The sequence below is a fragment of the Drosophila guanche genome, unplaced genomic scaffold (genome assembly GCF_900245975.1).
Source record: "Drosophila guanche unplaced genomic scaffold, DGUA_6, whole genome shotgun sequence".
NCBI lineage: Eukaryota > Metazoa > Arthropoda > Insecta > Diptera > Drosophilidae > Drosophila > Drosophila guanche.
The window spans coordinates 923,195-937,632 of record NW_022995760.1 but is presented as its reverse complement, the minus strand read 5'-3'; the positions used below and the strand labels follow the sequence as shown (position 1 = coordinate 937,632).

General features: G+C 50.6%; 3 protein-coding genes across 4 annotated transcripts in view; 2 read left to right on the top strand and 1 right to left on the bottom strand.

Annotated features, from left to right (window-relative positions):
- Nucleotides 1-186: 186 nt before the first annotated feature.
- LOC117590762 (casein kinase II subunit beta'-like) lies at nt 187-1,062 on the top strand. The gene is made up of 2 exons (XM_034283708.1): nt 187-810; nt 876-1,062. The coding sequence occupies exons 1-2, from the start codon at nt 266-268 to the stop codon at nt 946-948; spliced, it is 618 nt and encodes a 205-aa protein (XP_034139599.1). The 5' UTR covers nt 187-265; the 3' UTR covers nt 949-1,062.
- A 42-nt stretch (nt 1,063-1,104) lies between these two features.
- Nucleotides 1,105-14,438, bottom strand: part of LOC117590755 (interference hedgehog) — a 30,568-nt gene continuing 17,234 nt past the window's right edge. The window contains exons 2-9 of one of the 2 annotated variants that reach the window (XM_034283692.1): nt 13,673-13,813; nt 7,915-9,151; nt 7,636-7,837; nt 3,666-4,412; nt 3,417-3,599; nt 3,188-3,357; nt 2,495-2,839; nt 1,105-2,347 (exon numbers count right to left, since the gene is read on the bottom strand). In XM_034283692.1, the coding sequence (XP_034139583.1) occupies nt 1,727-2,347; nt 2,495-2,839; nt 3,188-3,357; nt 3,417-3,599; nt 3,666-4,412; nt 7,636-7,837; nt 7,915-9,132 (3,486 nt within the window). In that variant the 5' untranslated portion in view covers nt 9,133-9,151; nt 13,673-13,813 and the 3' untranslated portion in view covers nt 1,105-1,726. The remainder of the gene's footprint in view (nt 2,348-2,494; nt 2,840-3,187; nt 3,358-3,416; nt 3,600-3,665; nt 4,413-7,635; nt 7,838-7,914; nt 9,152-13,672; nt 13,814-14,438) is intronic. The other variant, XM_034283693.1, reaches the window with a different exon arrangement.
- LOC117590758 (regulatory protein zeste) lies at nt 4,986-7,615 on the top strand. The gene is made up of 4 exons (XM_034283697.1): nt 4,986-5,367; nt 5,399-5,789; nt 5,866-6,395; nt 6,471-7,615. The coding sequence occupies exons 2-4, from the start codon at nt 5,440-5,442 to the stop codon at nt 7,202-7,204; spliced, it is 1,614 nt and encodes a 537-aa protein (XP_034139588.1). The 5' UTR covers nt 4,986-5,367; nt 5,399-5,439; the 3' UTR covers nt 7,205-7,615.

Sequence of the window (14,438 nt, the reverse complement as noted above, 5' to 3'; positions counted from 1 at the left end):
CAGGGGTTAAATGCATTTTATTTATTTTATTCACACATTTGTTCCATGTCAGTGGAAAATGCTTTAAAAATGTCTTTGCGCGCCTCCGTCTAGACTCTAGAGTCCATGCGCGCGGGAGTTGGCGTTGAAATTTCCATTGAATATAGCAGGGCATTGAGTATGCTTGCTGCAAACACTCAACAGCTAGGCTACACAAACCAAAATTCGAGCTACAGTTGACGTTGAATCGTGTTCTTCAATTTGATTTCCGAATATTCGTGCAAAAATGTCAAAATTTGTACCCAAATCCAATTGGGTTCGTAGGTTCTGCAAGCAATACGGAAAGAATTTTTTCGTAGAGGTGGACCAGGAGTTCATGACAGACAACTTCAATCTCTTATTCCTGGAGGGTGAGAATTATCAGAGGAGCCTCAATGTGATCCTCAACGAGTCCGAGTCCGAGTCCGAGCCCGATGCTGAACACAATTACGATATGGAGGCCGCTAAGCTCTACGGGCGTATCCACTCCAGATTCATTCTCACAGATCACGGCATCGAACTGATGTACCAGAAGTTCCAAAAAGGCGTCTTTGGCACATGTCCACGCGTCTTATGCACTCGCCAGAAAGTCCTTCCCATTGGCATGAGCGACACACCTGGCAAAGAAATGGTGCGTCTCTACTGCCCCAAGTGCAAAGAGGTGTACATACCAAAATCTGTTCGCTACGCCAAGATCGACGGCGCCTACTTTGGCCCCAACTTTCCCCAAATGCTATTCATGGCCAAGCCATGGGCACAACCCAAGCGCTCCAAGGCCAAGTATGTGCCCAGGTCGGTTCCCGCTATTGTCTATTTATCAATTCTTTATTAATGTACCCTTTGGATTCCATACGCAGACTGTTTGGCTTCAAGATTCATCCCCAGGCATTTGGCTCTGAGTCCTCTGACCGTCAGGAAGCTGATAATTAAGCGTACCCTGAGCGCCCTGCCCCAACCAAATTGCTTTAGAACTACATGGATGGTCTACAATCGATTGTGCTCCCCATGGACTCTCTCTCCACTCTCTGCTCTCATGCGAATCGAACATAAAACTTAAAATTAAAATCCCACATTCGAAACATGCAATATGTTTGATACTTGTGTTTATTTCTCTTACGAAAACCCGTCTGTGTGGTTTGTCTATCGTTTAATGGATGATCTTACAGCTAAAATAGGATGCGTGCTGGATGGATGGATGGATGTGGTGTGTGTGTGTGTGTGTGTGTGAATGGATTACACGGTTATGCACGATAATGCAGTAGACAAAATTAGTTACAATTTACTGTGTGTGTGCGTGTGTGTGCGACTACTGCGAGTCAGCGTTAGGATAGTCGCTTGTCTTAATGAACTAATTCGAGTCAATCAATAAATAACACTAATCCTACACTATCCTACGCGAGAGGAAGATGCATTAAAAACCCCAATGGGGTGGAAGCATCCATCAATGACCGATCAAAAAAAATACGTGTTTAAATAAAAACTTATAACTAAATAGAATATTTCTACTGACTATCAGGGGCCAAGGAGATTAACAAGAAACAAGAAAAAAAATATGTAGAATAATTTGCAGGCCTGGGTCGTAATGGTCGTAATGGTAAACGTAATAATACACATTATATATATGATATAAATGTCGCTAATGCTAAAACTCGTGTCTAGTGTCTCGTGTCCTTAGGCTTCTGCTGGTTCCTGCTGCCTGCTCCTCCACCTACACCTCAATACTGTTGAGACTGCCCGACGAGATGTTGTCCGTGTGGCTGCCGAGACGCGTTCGCTTGATCATCGCACGGCTGGGCATTGGCGAGCGTTGGACGCGCGGACTGCCGGGCACAATCGGTATGCCGACCAGACCCTGGTGCCCCTGATGATGGTGCAGGTGCTGGTGGTGTGGCGGCAGGTTGTTGTTGTTATTGTTGTTGTTGTGATGCTGATGGTGGTTCAGATTGAGATTGCTGTGGCTGTTGTGCTGGCTGCCCGAGGCGCGTCTTTGTCGCCGCAGCGAGGGTATACGCGAGGGTGTGGGAGTCCCATCCTCTGGGAATCCACCTCTATACGACGACTGTTGGTGCTGCTGCTGCTGCTGCTGAAGTCCACGCACACTGCGCTCCAGCATGGGCGAGGGACCGCAGACTCCAGGATGATGAATGGGCGCCTGCTGTTGCTGTTGGTAGTAGGAAGCGTGTGGCGGCACTGGCGGCGGCTGTTGCTGCTGCTGCTGCTGGTGATAGTCGAGGCGTTTGTGCAGCATAGTGGGCGTGCCGGGCGGATGATACGGCTGGGCATGGTGCAGCCCGCTCTGGTGCATGGCTGCCACAACGCCAGCGTTGCCCTAAATGGGATAATAGAAGAGAGAATCAATGGATAAGTAGGGGTTCGACTAGGGGATCCGGGTGCTGCTTTTGCTGAGCGAATGCTGGGCGAATGGATGACATCATGGACAAAAAAACAATCTCAACATGGTTGGGTTGGTATTTACGTTTACTGGCTTGCCAGAGCTTGAACCAGAACCAGCACCAGCACCTGCACTTGCAGTGGCTGTGGTGCCAGTGCCGACGGATGTGGATTTCTTGGGCAGCGGCGGCAGCGGCTTGCTGGGAGCGTCCATCGATGGTTCTTGCTGCTGCTGCTGCTGCTGTTGTTGTTGCTGCTGCTGGCTGATGCCATCGCAAGCCTCCAATGTCTCGCAGGAGGATGAGGCCACTGCTTGGAGGGCATCCTCTTCTTCGCCCACCTCCTCAGGGCCGTTGCAGTGGATCCCATTGCCATTGCCATGGCCATTGGCCAGAGGCGGCATGAAGCGCAGCTCCATGACGTTGCGGTTCTAGAACATTGGACGCAGAGTTTGGCGATGGGGGAACACACAGAACACAGATGACAGACAGAATACAGACAGCCCAGAAGCAGCCAAAAGAGAGAGAGAGAGAGAGAGCAGGAAAGAGACAGAGAGCACAGTGGCACAAGCGAGTCAGACAGAGACAGGAATAGACTAGGCACGAGTCAGGCACGCTTCCAAATCCAAAATTTTGTGTGTTTTTTTGTCGTTGTTTTCTTTTGTAATTTTGACCAACCAACCATCGAAAAGTTTTGCGTGTTTTGTTTTTTCCGAACAGATTTCAGATGTGAAGCCAAATGAAAGGGTAGAATGGAGACTCTCCTTGGAGATACTCACCTTGTCGGAGGCAGCGTCCTGCGCCAGCGGATTTGGTGTGATATTCATGCGTGGAATAACGCCATTGAGGCGTCGCACATCCCCGCCACTCTTGTGGTGTCCGCCCACCCCCAGCACGGCGGAGGTAACAAAATCCGCTTGTATATGATCCAATTGCGGCTTGTTCTCATCTGCGGGCGAAATCAGATTAAATACTGACAAAATCGCTTGATTAAACGGCGGGACTCACCCTCTGGCTGGGAACTCTTGCGACGACGCAGGCACAGGCAGGCAACAACAGTGGCAATCAGCAGTAACAGTCCGCCGCCGGCGGCACCGGCAATCACCGGGTAAAGGGAGCTCTGCGACGGCTTGCCCTGGTTAGCGGGCACCATCAGGGGCGTTGTGGGCGAGGCTGTCGGTTCATTTAGCTCTGCAAGAGAAGAGAAATCAATGAAAAGGACTGACCAAAAAAGGGAGTGGCGAGCGCAATACTCACTCTTGGTCCGCGCCTGACGAATGGCACTGAACTCCGAGGCCGCATGGGCATTGAATGTCTGCAGCTTGAACTCGTAGGCGGTGCCCGGACGGAGCATATCGATCTTGAAACGGCGCGTATGGCCGCCATCTACAGTCGCCTTCAAGTACTCGCCCGCCGAGTCAGTGGGCCTGTAGTAGGCATAGTAGCCATCGATGCTGCCGTCGGCTGGGGAGCCTGCGGCTGTTGCAGTGGCACTGGCAGCTGCAGCCGCCAGGGTCCAGTGCAGCAAAACTGCAGACTCCGAGTAGGGCTCCACGTCGCCCAGATCGGGAACCGGCAGATTCGATTTGGCCACGCCTCGCTCTAGAAAGAACTTGAGCGAGGTGTTGCCCTCCTTGTTGTCGTTGTTCGAGTATACGGCCACGATGCGGAATCGGTAATACCGATCCGGTCGCAGTCCCGTCACCGACGACGTGAAGTTCTTGGGTCCGACAGCTGCTTCATGCTGCTGTTGGTCCCGGTCCCGTTCTCGTTCGCGGTCGTGGCGGTCGCGTCCGCGCATTGGCTTCCAGTAGCCGTAGGGGATGTTCTCGTTCGTGGTCTGCCAATTCTCGCGTGGAATCTTGCGGAAGCTGTCGCCGAGCATACGATACTGCACCTTGAAGAAGTTGATGGCGAGGCCGTCGTTGCGCGGCACGTTCCAGCGCAGCATGACGGCATCGTCGGCCAAACGGGTCACGTTGGGTCGTGACGGTGGCACCATGTCTGCAATGGATATCCATATTTATTATTATTTTCATTTCATTTGAAGAAGAAACACTCTTTAAAAGTAACGGTCACACTTTTTGTGCCCATTTAGGGTTGCCGGACACGACAGTAATCGATATAGTCGAACATCTACCATGTTCGATGATTTTGAATGACTCTGAATTGAGTTAAAATTGCTGCTGTTTGTCCGTTAGAAATGTTTATACCGAGAATGTATCAAAAACTTTTAAATTATAAAACAGGTAATCTTTAGAAAGTCTCATCGTTCGTGTTTAAGAGCATCTTGGAAACGGAATTTCAGCATTTATTAATGAAACAAGGTATTCAAAGGGCCATACTACCGGGTGAAAAGCCAGAATTCTTAAAATGGCGTAACATTTCAATCCGACTCCTTACATTTCATTCTTACTTAAGTTTTGAGGTTTCTAATTAGCTGTTTAAATTACATAGAATATGAAATTCGAGCAAAATAATATAAGATTCGGTATATATACGGTATATTTTGAAATTAAGAAGGTATCTTTCGGTATATTTTCGAGGGTCATGCGGTATATTTTATCGATAAGTCAGCGGTCACACTGGATAAAATCGTCTGCAAGTCCGTTCGACAACAATTGCGCGGAAATTCGGGGGAAAAATTCGCATGCAATAAATTGAAGCGATGCGCGCCGCCCCAATCTGTAATGTGATTTGTCTTTAGCTAATTAGCGTACATCGTACGATGAAGTGTAGATATATTAAGTGCAATAGCAACATCGAAACAGTGCAAAGACGGTCGAAAGACGAGTGAAAAAACGACTCACAAATAGACACTCAGCAGCCACACAGCGCTGCCACCTGTGTGTGTGTGTGTGTGCGTGTGAGCATTTTTCGTGTGTATAAGGAAAACGAGTGCAATTGATTTTCGAGCGAGAGTCGAACTCGGAAACCGAGTCCGAGTCCGAGTCTGAATCGGAGACCGAAACCGAAATCGAGACGTCGGACGCCAACCCACTCAAAACAAACGGCGGGAAGAAGAAGTGGAATGTCTGCAGCGGTGGACGGTGCCGCAGGAGGGGGTGGGGGTTCAGCGAACGGCGGCGGCAGCTCTGCCGGTGACAATGGCGGCAGCACCAACGCATCGGGCGGAAACGGTGGCTCGAATAAAACACATCTACCCCTCACGCCGCGCTTCACACCCGAGGAGAAGGAGGTCCTCTACTCGCTCTTCCACCTCCATGAGGATGTCATCGACATCAAGCACAGAAAGAAACAACGCAACAAGTACTCCGTCCGCGAGACCTGGGACAAGATCGTACGCGACTTCAATTCTCATCCGCATGTCAGTGCCATGCGAAACATCAAGCAGATCCAGAAATTCTGGCTCAACTCGAGGTGGGTCACCCTCTCCCTTGGGTGAAGTAAATTCTTCTCTAAGACTAATCCGAATCGATCGCTCTTTCTCTTTTAGGCTCCGCAAACAGTATCCGTATCGCGAGAGCTCCTCCGCTTATAGTGGAGGTGGCGGCGGCGGCGGTGGAGGTGGCTCTGGCAGCGGCCGAGTGGCCAAACAACAGCGCACTGTCGCGGTCAAGGTGGAACCCGATTTCGTCATCAGCCCCGATGAATCGGAGCCCAATGCGCAGGGCGACACATTCGATGAAATCGAAATGGACGCCAACGATGTCAGCGATGACATCGAGGAGGATCCCATAGAGGTGCAGCAGCAGCAGCAGCAAGCGCACGCACAGGCCGAGGCGGAGGCTCAGGCCCAAGCACAGGCACAGCAGCAACAGACGGCAGCCGTCGAAATGCAAAAGATGCAAAGTGTCGCAGCGGCGGCGGTGGCTGCCGTCAATGCCAATATGCTCAACACCCACCAGATCAATGTGGATCAGATCAGTGCGGAGAAGCTCACCCTCAACGATTTGCTGCACTTTAAGACGGCGCGACCGCGCGAGGAGATTATACTGCAGATCAAGCATCCCTCAGAAGCGACAGGTAGAACCACAGACTGCCGATCGGCATGCTCCTAACATATACTATAGATGCTCCCTTCTGCTCTCTGTTTTGCAGCCACACAGATCCATACGATACCCACGCAGGCGCAACAGCATACCATGGCCACCATCACGGCTGGTGGCTACAACCAGCAGATCATCAGCGAGATCAAGCCCCAGCAGATCACGCTCGCCCAGTACCAGGCCCAGCAGCAGCAACAGGCTCAGGCGCAGGCCCAGGCCCAGGCACAGGCCCAGCAGTTGGCACAGGCCCAGCAGATGGCGGCCGCCCAGCAGCAGCATTTGGCGGTTGCAGTGCATCACCAGCAGCAGCAGCAGGCGGCAGCCGTTGTCGTTCAGCAGCAGCAGCAACAGCAGGCGCAACAACAGCAGCAACAGCAGCAGCAGCAGGCGGCTGTGAAGATGCAGCTGACTGGCGGTACGCCCACCTTTACATTCAGCGCCATGCCCACGGTGACGGCGGCCACGGCAGTGCCTGTGGCAACCGCCACGATACCCAATGCAGGCAGTCCCGGCCGCAATGGATCGAGTTGCGGCGTCGGGACTGGTGGATCGACGGCTGGGGATGGCTACGAGGAGCGAATGAACTTCTTCAAGGTGCGGGAGGCTGAGCTGCGGTGCAAGGAGCAGCAATTGACCACCGAAAAGAAGCGCATCGAGCTGAACAAGGCCCAGGATGAGCTCAAGTATATGCGGGAAGTGCACCGGCTGCGCGTCGAGGAGCTCAAGATGAAGATACGCATTCTGCAGAAGGAGGAGGAGCAGCTGCGCAAGACCAGCAGCTCATGAGATGATCTTCTGGGGGATGCCAACGTGGGAGTAGCAGCTACAGAGGAAGAGCGCGAAGAACAGAGCATGGACGATGAGGATGAGGAGGATTACCCGCATGAGCACGAGCACGAGGATGAGGACGAGGACGAGGAGTACGATGAGGAGTATATGGATCGTTTTATCGGGGGTTTCTAGTCTGTAAGTTTTTACTATTTGTTCGTCTAAATGTCCCGCTAGTAGTTAAGAGGAATTTTTGAAAGGGGGTTGGGAAGGGGGCTGGCCAGCGACAATCGACCGTCTGGCCAGCCAACTATCGATAATTATCGATTAAGCAGCCATCACTTGAATGTACAGCGCAATGATCTATCGCACACATGAAAAATACAGAATGGGCGTGGCCATTCGCAATCCACGATGCAACAAATCCAATCAATCAATCATTTACTTACCCAAACGATTGTACTTTCGCTTGCCCTTGTTGCGGGATCCACCACCAGAGGACGATGAGGAGCCAGAGCCTGAGCCCGAACCAGATGAAGATCCGCCATTGGACGAATCGTGCGAAGAACGCATCGGCACATTGCCCAGTGTCTGGTAATCCTCGCCGCTGATCTGCAGCGGAGTCACACGCAGCATATTCCCCTCGCTGATCTGTGTGGTGGAGGAGGGAGAGCATGGGGATTAGAGAGTGTCTTGGAGGGAGTGTGGCTGCTCGCTCTGCTGCTTACCTCTCCCAGGGTATTCCTGGCAAAGCACTGCACCACCCCGGCATGCCGCTTCTGCACGTGATGGATGAGCAGGCTGCGGTTCTCGGCCAGCGTCTCGTTGTCGCTGCTCGCATCCTCGCCGTTGAGCAGCCAGTAGATCTCCGGCTGGGGATTGCCCGTGGCCGAGCACTCGAGAGTCAGGGAATCGCCCTCGGTGGTAAGCGTGGCCGCTGGGCCGCGCAGTATGCTGGGACGCTCCAGCACCTGCAGCTTGATCATGTGCACGCGCACAGGCGCTATGCCGTTGTCCAGGCGGCACACATAGGAGCCCTGATCCTCTGGCCGCACGTCGGTGATCTGCAGACCGTAGGCGAGCACTCGACTGCGATTGTGGTTGATGCTCGGCAGATTGGGACTGCTCCAGACGGCCTCTGGCCGGGGAGAGCCCACGCCGGGGCACTCCAGGACGATGGTCTCGCCGGGACGCGCCTGCAATTGGCTCGCCGGCTGCTGCAGGAAGTAGGGCTGCGTGCGGTCTGTGTAGTCCACCCGAAGGTCAATGACCTGCGGCAGGCGCACCTCCACACCCGTGATGGCATTGGTGGCCGCGCACGTGTAGTTGCCCGCATCCTTGGCACCCACGGAGCTCAGGACCAGGGCCCCGCCAGCGCCCGAAATCAGCATCTCCGTCTGTGGCAGCTTCTGCCCGTTCCGGTAGAAGCTCCAGATGGCCGGCGGACTGGAGGTAACAGTGCCGCATCGAATGAGAACACAATTGCGCGGCGCCACGCTCCAGCGTACCGCATGGGCGCGGCTGTAGCCATTGGGGTTGTCGATCGATATGGAGACTAGGGTGAGCCGAGCGGGCGTGGAGGCCAGCGCCCCTGGGCCGTACCAGGCGACACACTGGTAGTCGCCCACTGTCTGGGGACTCACGTAGATCCTCAGCTTCCAGGTGCGCTCCTCGTTGCTGTTCGTCACATTGTAGCCGCCGCTGGGCCGCAGATAGCGGTAGGCCACGGAGCCATTCTCCCGGAAGCGCCACTCTAGGCGATCCGGCTTCAGGTTCATCTCACACTCGAACACCACCTCATCGCCCTTGGGTGCCACCGCCGATTCGGGTGCCCGTTCGATATACACACCCAGCGTTGTGGGTGACGATGAGGAGGAGGTGCTGCTACTAAGAGCCAGGCTGAGGATGAGGCTCAGGGCCAGGCTGAGGGTTACCAGACGAGCCATGGCTCTGCCTTCCACGACTCTGAAATTATATAAAAGGAACGAACTGAATTGAATGGGGCACAGCACAGAATGGGAGCTTCAATTTTAGATTCTCTCTTACAGCGCAGCTTAGCAGCAAACGATTTTGATGCATGTCTGAATTGTGTGATTCGTTTCTTAAAAAACCTTCCTCTGATAATAGGAATCTGCATCGAATCTTCCCTTGCCCCTGCCCGTGCATATAGCTGATGGATGACTCCATTACCAACTGACTCTCTCGCATCTGTGCAAATATTTGACAGACGCGTGGAATGCCATGGCCAGTGCCATGGGCCAGAGCAGAGCCCTTAAAAAAACCCTCAGACATATGGCATATCTTGGGCCCTACTGTACCTGCAACAGCAGCAGCCGGTGACTGGTGACTGGTGACTGGACAGTGGGGCGTGGCAACGGAAGCAGTCGGTTGCCCCAGCAATGTGCCATTTAAACTGGACTGCCAAGGACTCGTCGCCGTCGCCGTCGACGTCCCCACCAGCAGATTGTTAATGGCGTGTCATTATTATGAGCTGCTGCCTCAGCTCCTGCCCCTTCCACTGCCACTGCCACTGCCCCTGCCACACAGCAGAGCAGAGCAGAGCCAGGAGGAGTGCATTCAGGGATCCAGGTTCCAGGTTGCAAGAACAAGTTGGAGCCGAGCGACAGTTTGGGTCTCGATTTGAAATTTAAACGATGCCACAACACAAAAGCGCGCGCGGAATTCCAAGAAAACGGCCGCCCCAGTCGTTAGGTACGAGAGTATCCTCTTCATTCCTGCCCCTTACCACATCTGCACCCCACCCAACCCCCCTTGTGGCAGACAGAGCCTGCTCCACGCAGTCCTGTCCTCCATACTCCAACAGCCTCTTGACGCACATAAATCGCGCAACGCGGCTCCCATTTGATAGTCATTATTGGGGTCCGCGAGGCGCGTGCAGCTGCCGCCGCGTTCGATGTTGCCACAGACAACACAGACATTGGTTGGTTGGTTGGTTGGCTGGTTGGTGCCTCAGTTGTGGCTGTGGCTGTGGCTGTGGTTCTGGCTGCGGCTCCACTTGTTAACGCAAGGAGCAAACCGGACTGCCTACACAGCGCCCAGCCCAGACCCCCAGACCCCCAGACCGATCCCCGAGCTGCCAGACCCAAGACCCCAGAGCTCAAAACCCGCTCGAGAGACATATTGGACGGACGGACCGGGGACGCGCTGATTTAAAACATCTGACAACAAAAGTAAAGCGCGAAATTGACGCAGGTTTCTGCCCCATGCACCAACCATGTTGCTCTTGTTGTTGCCCTGCCCCGTTGCTGTTGCTGTTGCTGTTGCTGTTGCTGTTGCGTGTGTTGCAAAATTAATGCGCATTCCTGGGCCCAACAACAGCAGCAGCAGCATAAGCCATTGGAGGGACAGTCGAGGGGCTTAAGGTACTCCTTCATCAAAGAAAAATCAACAGAAAATGGCAAAGTATCGCAAATGTAATACCCCTTGATTGATTCTATGAGTTGTATGGCTTGAAGTCGTTCATAGATGATGGTTTGAATGGTTTGTGGTTATGAGTGCCTAAAGCATAAATGTTTATGGAGGAACATGCAGCAGCGCCCCTAGGTCGGTATTTGCATTTAAGTCATTGGGAGGAGCGAATGGTAATGGCGCTGTCAGAATTCAAAGAGCTGACGTCACAGCAGGCAGGCAAAACAGTTGCCAAAACTGTGGCACTATCTGTGGTATGTGGCACAAAGAATGTGCAATGGTAAACTCTTATTGGATGACAAAAGAAATGTTGCTGTTCGACTGTTACTCCTTCTGTAATATTTCCAATTGATATGCAACGAAAAAATCGGTTAACTGAACTACTTTCTCGAACATATTTCAGGCTGGTCTCGATTCGTGTTTTTTCCACTGTACTGTGGCAACATGTTGCCAGCAGGCAGCAAGCAGCAAGCAGCAAGCAGATGCTGCAACATTTATTCACCGTTTTGGCCAAATATGGAATATGATCTTGGCTTTATGCCTCATGCCACATGCCTCATGCCTCTGTCCAGCTCTATTGTGTTGCAGCAACAGCACATTAATTGGTTGTTTGTTTGTTGCTTTACAAAGTTAATTCGATTAAAAACAGAGGCATGAACACACACATTTGTTCACTCCCCCTTTTATTTTTGTTGTTGTTTGTTGTTGTTGTTGTTCACTCATTTGGCGACGTATTCATGTTATTCGTGGATCATTCATGGCATGGCTTAGACATACGAAATGTGTGACCAAACCGAGTTATTAATCAAACTAAGAAATATACAACAAAAAAACATTCATTTGATGGCAAATAAATACATCGAGAAAAAGTTTTGTGTGTCCCACTGTGTGTGTGTGAGTATTTTGTTTGTTCATTCGTATATTTTGTTGTTGTTGGGAATTAGCATAAAAAGAATTAGAAGAGAGCGTAGAGCCGAAAGACGATGCCGAAAAGACTGAAATGGGAGGCGGTGCGGCGCCACAATTGAATTTGAATGAAGGGACAGCGAAGCCTCTTTCTGTGTGAAGTTAATTAAATAAATGCGAGGCGTAACGACAGCGCCTAGATAGTGGTTGGAATACCACATCCAACATCTACCAACGACCATCTCTATATGTGGGGAGGGAAGTGTGTGGTGTGTTCTCTGTTGTTGGTTCATCTTTCTCAGGGATTTACTTCTACTTCCTCTTTCGACTGGGCGACTGCTTTTTGGCCATTAGCAGCGGCAGTTAACAGCTTGTAAAACACGTAAAACCTGCTACAAGTTGTACTTACACACAGAATCGCGAGACGAGAGCCAAGAACTGAGAGAACTGAGAACTGAGAACTGAGAGCACACAGCAGAAGAGAGTTCAATAAAACCTGGGGAACAGAAGAAAGAATGAAGGTTCATCATTATCATCGTACCCATTCCTATGCCTCATCCTCCATCATTATTATGATCATTAAAGATTCAGCAGCAGCAGCAGCAGCAATAGTTTGCTGGCAGAAAAGGAGCAATAGAAAAATCACGAACTATGTATAGACCCCTCAACCACCCATCCTCCCCAATCAACACAACGTTGGGGGATAGTGAAAGATAACTACAGCGAACCAAATAAAAGAGAGGAACGTGCAAAAGGTTTTTGTCTCTAAGCGTAATTTCTGAATGGAAAACTAGGCAAGGATGGAATGAAGTTGGTCTTTTATTTTGGATTGCAATCGGAAACGATTCCTCCTGCTGTCTGTTCTTCTTGGTCTTCACTGTACAGACACACACACGAAGATGGCGAAAATTCTTTGGGAATGGAACCTGTTTTGCCGCAGCATCAGAGGCAGCAGCTGAAATCTTCTTCTGAGCCCCGCGACCGGAACCAGAGCCCAAAACAAGATGCCAAAGCACTCGAGCACACACACACACACACCTAGCACACAGAAATAGATAGACAGAGAGACAGACAAAAAAAGAGAGAGAGCGGGAGAAGCAGGAGCGCTGGAAGGCTACCACCATGGGCTCCATATGGGGACTTAAATCCAGAAATTCCTAATCGAATCCATATCTTATGGTTGAACATCCATTCGGAGTCGTCTTTAGCACTGGGGACATCCACTCCGAAACATATTTTACACTTGGAAATTCTTTCGGAGTCGTCTTTAGCACTGGGACATCCACTCCGAAACATATTTTACACTTGGCTCTCCAATCGGGAACACTTGCAAATCATTCGGAAACATTTTTAGACTTTTAGCATTCAGTCGGAGAGATACTCAACAATTCGGAAACATCTTTTGCACCTGAACAACATTCATTCGGAGACACATAGGGATACCTTCAGAAAGCGATCGTTCTCCAAGTACGGGCTAAGGGGGGCCAAAATCAGGTCCGCATCTAAGGGGTCTCCCCTCCTGCTCCTTCTCCTTCTTCTTGGAATAGTTGGGTGGGGAGGGGCTTGGAAAGGCGCCAGGGCGATGTGGCACACAGAGAGATGAGGTGGACAAAGGTGGATGAAACGACTCGCATGTAAACGAGTTCGAAATCTGCATTCCACGAAGAGCCAGCAGGATTTTCTGGAGACTCTGAAGACTCCTCTGAAAACTGAAACAATGATCATGATGATGATGATGATGATGATGATGATGATGCTGCCCCACCTGTTTCTCTTTTCTGTTGCTGTCTTGTGTCTGTTCTGGGGTTCGTTCTGTTCAGTTCTGTTCTGGAAAAGGGAATGGAATGGATATCGTATAGGAGTCGTCGTCGTCGTCGGCGTCTCGGATCTGGAGAGTGCGTGGGCCCCAAAAAACGATTTGTTTGTATGGAGCTTGTGGATTGTGTGCGGAGTAGATGGCTTATGGTTATGTTTATGGGTGCGGGAATCCTGAGTCCAACTACTCCAAGACCATGGGATTCATGGATCCACACGCCCACGCCCCCACTGCCATTCTCATGGAAGGAGGAGGGAGAAGGAGGTGGACCTCTGTTGCGTGGGCGCCTCGCTGGGGTTCTGGATACCAGGATTAACGATTAACAGTTTACTTACCTTTTGTCTGTTGCTGCTGCTGCTGCTGCAGCTCTCCTTGTCACTCTTTATTTTGTTGCCCCTTCACACTATCCCTTTCGCGCTCTCTGCTGGGAAGGTCTCTGCGCCTGTCTCGTGATTCCCCTTTAAAAATGCATTTCACTGAAAGAAAAAAGAGACAAAGAAATAGTCAGAAATCAAAAGGAATATCTAGTGGCATGCCCCCTAAGTTATTGAAAATAGATGACACTTTTAATGAATTTCAAAATAATTGAGACCTAAAGTGGCACCAAAAAAAAGCTCCAGACGACAGGCGCAAAATAAATATCGAGGGCTAAAAATAAAAGTCAAAATATAATACAAAAAAAAGAGAGATATGTATATGTATGTACGAGAGAGAAAGAGGCAGAGAAGAGAGCAAAAGGGTAGGGTTACTCAGGAAAGTGTGTGGGAAAAATGTACAAAGAATACTCCCCGTTCTCCGGCAGAAGGTGTGGAAGAAAGTGAAAAATATATTAAGGAATAATAAAGTTTAGTTTAAACGTTTATTATGTGTATAATAAAGTTCCAACGCAATGATTTTTGTTTATCTAACAAAAAATATTCATTTCGCTGTTTACTTTACGATAAAACCCACATTTCAAATAAAACACCATAAAAATGTCTCAAGAGATTATAAGTTCGTAAGCTAATTATGGGAATTATAGGATTTGTGCGGAATCAATCATAATTCTTTGACCACGATACCCCTAATACCCATATACCACGGTAATACTTGTGGGCTAAA

Bases quoted from the DNA above. Each gene is read 5' to 3' on its own strand.
- LOC117590762 (XM_034283708.1), top strand. From the start codon at position 266: ATGTCAAAATTTGTACCCAAATCCAATTGGGTTCGTAGGTTCTGCAAG. The intron at 811-875 runs GTCGGTTCCCGC...TTCCATACGCAG, and splicing joins AAGGCCAAGTATGTGCCCAG to ACTGTTTGGCTTCAAGATTC.
- LOC117590758 (XM_034283697.1), top strand. From the start codon at position 5,440: ATGTCTGCAGCGGTGGACGGTGCCGCAGGAGGGGGTGGGGGTTCAGCG. The intron at 5,790-5,865 runs GTGGGTCACCCT...TTTCTCTTTTAG, and splicing joins AAATTCTGGCTCAACTCGAG to GCTCCGCAAACAGTATCCGT. The intron at 6,396-6,470 runs GTAGAACCACAG...TCTGTTTTGCAG, and splicing joins GCATCCCTCAGAAGCGACAG to CCACACAGATCCATACGATA.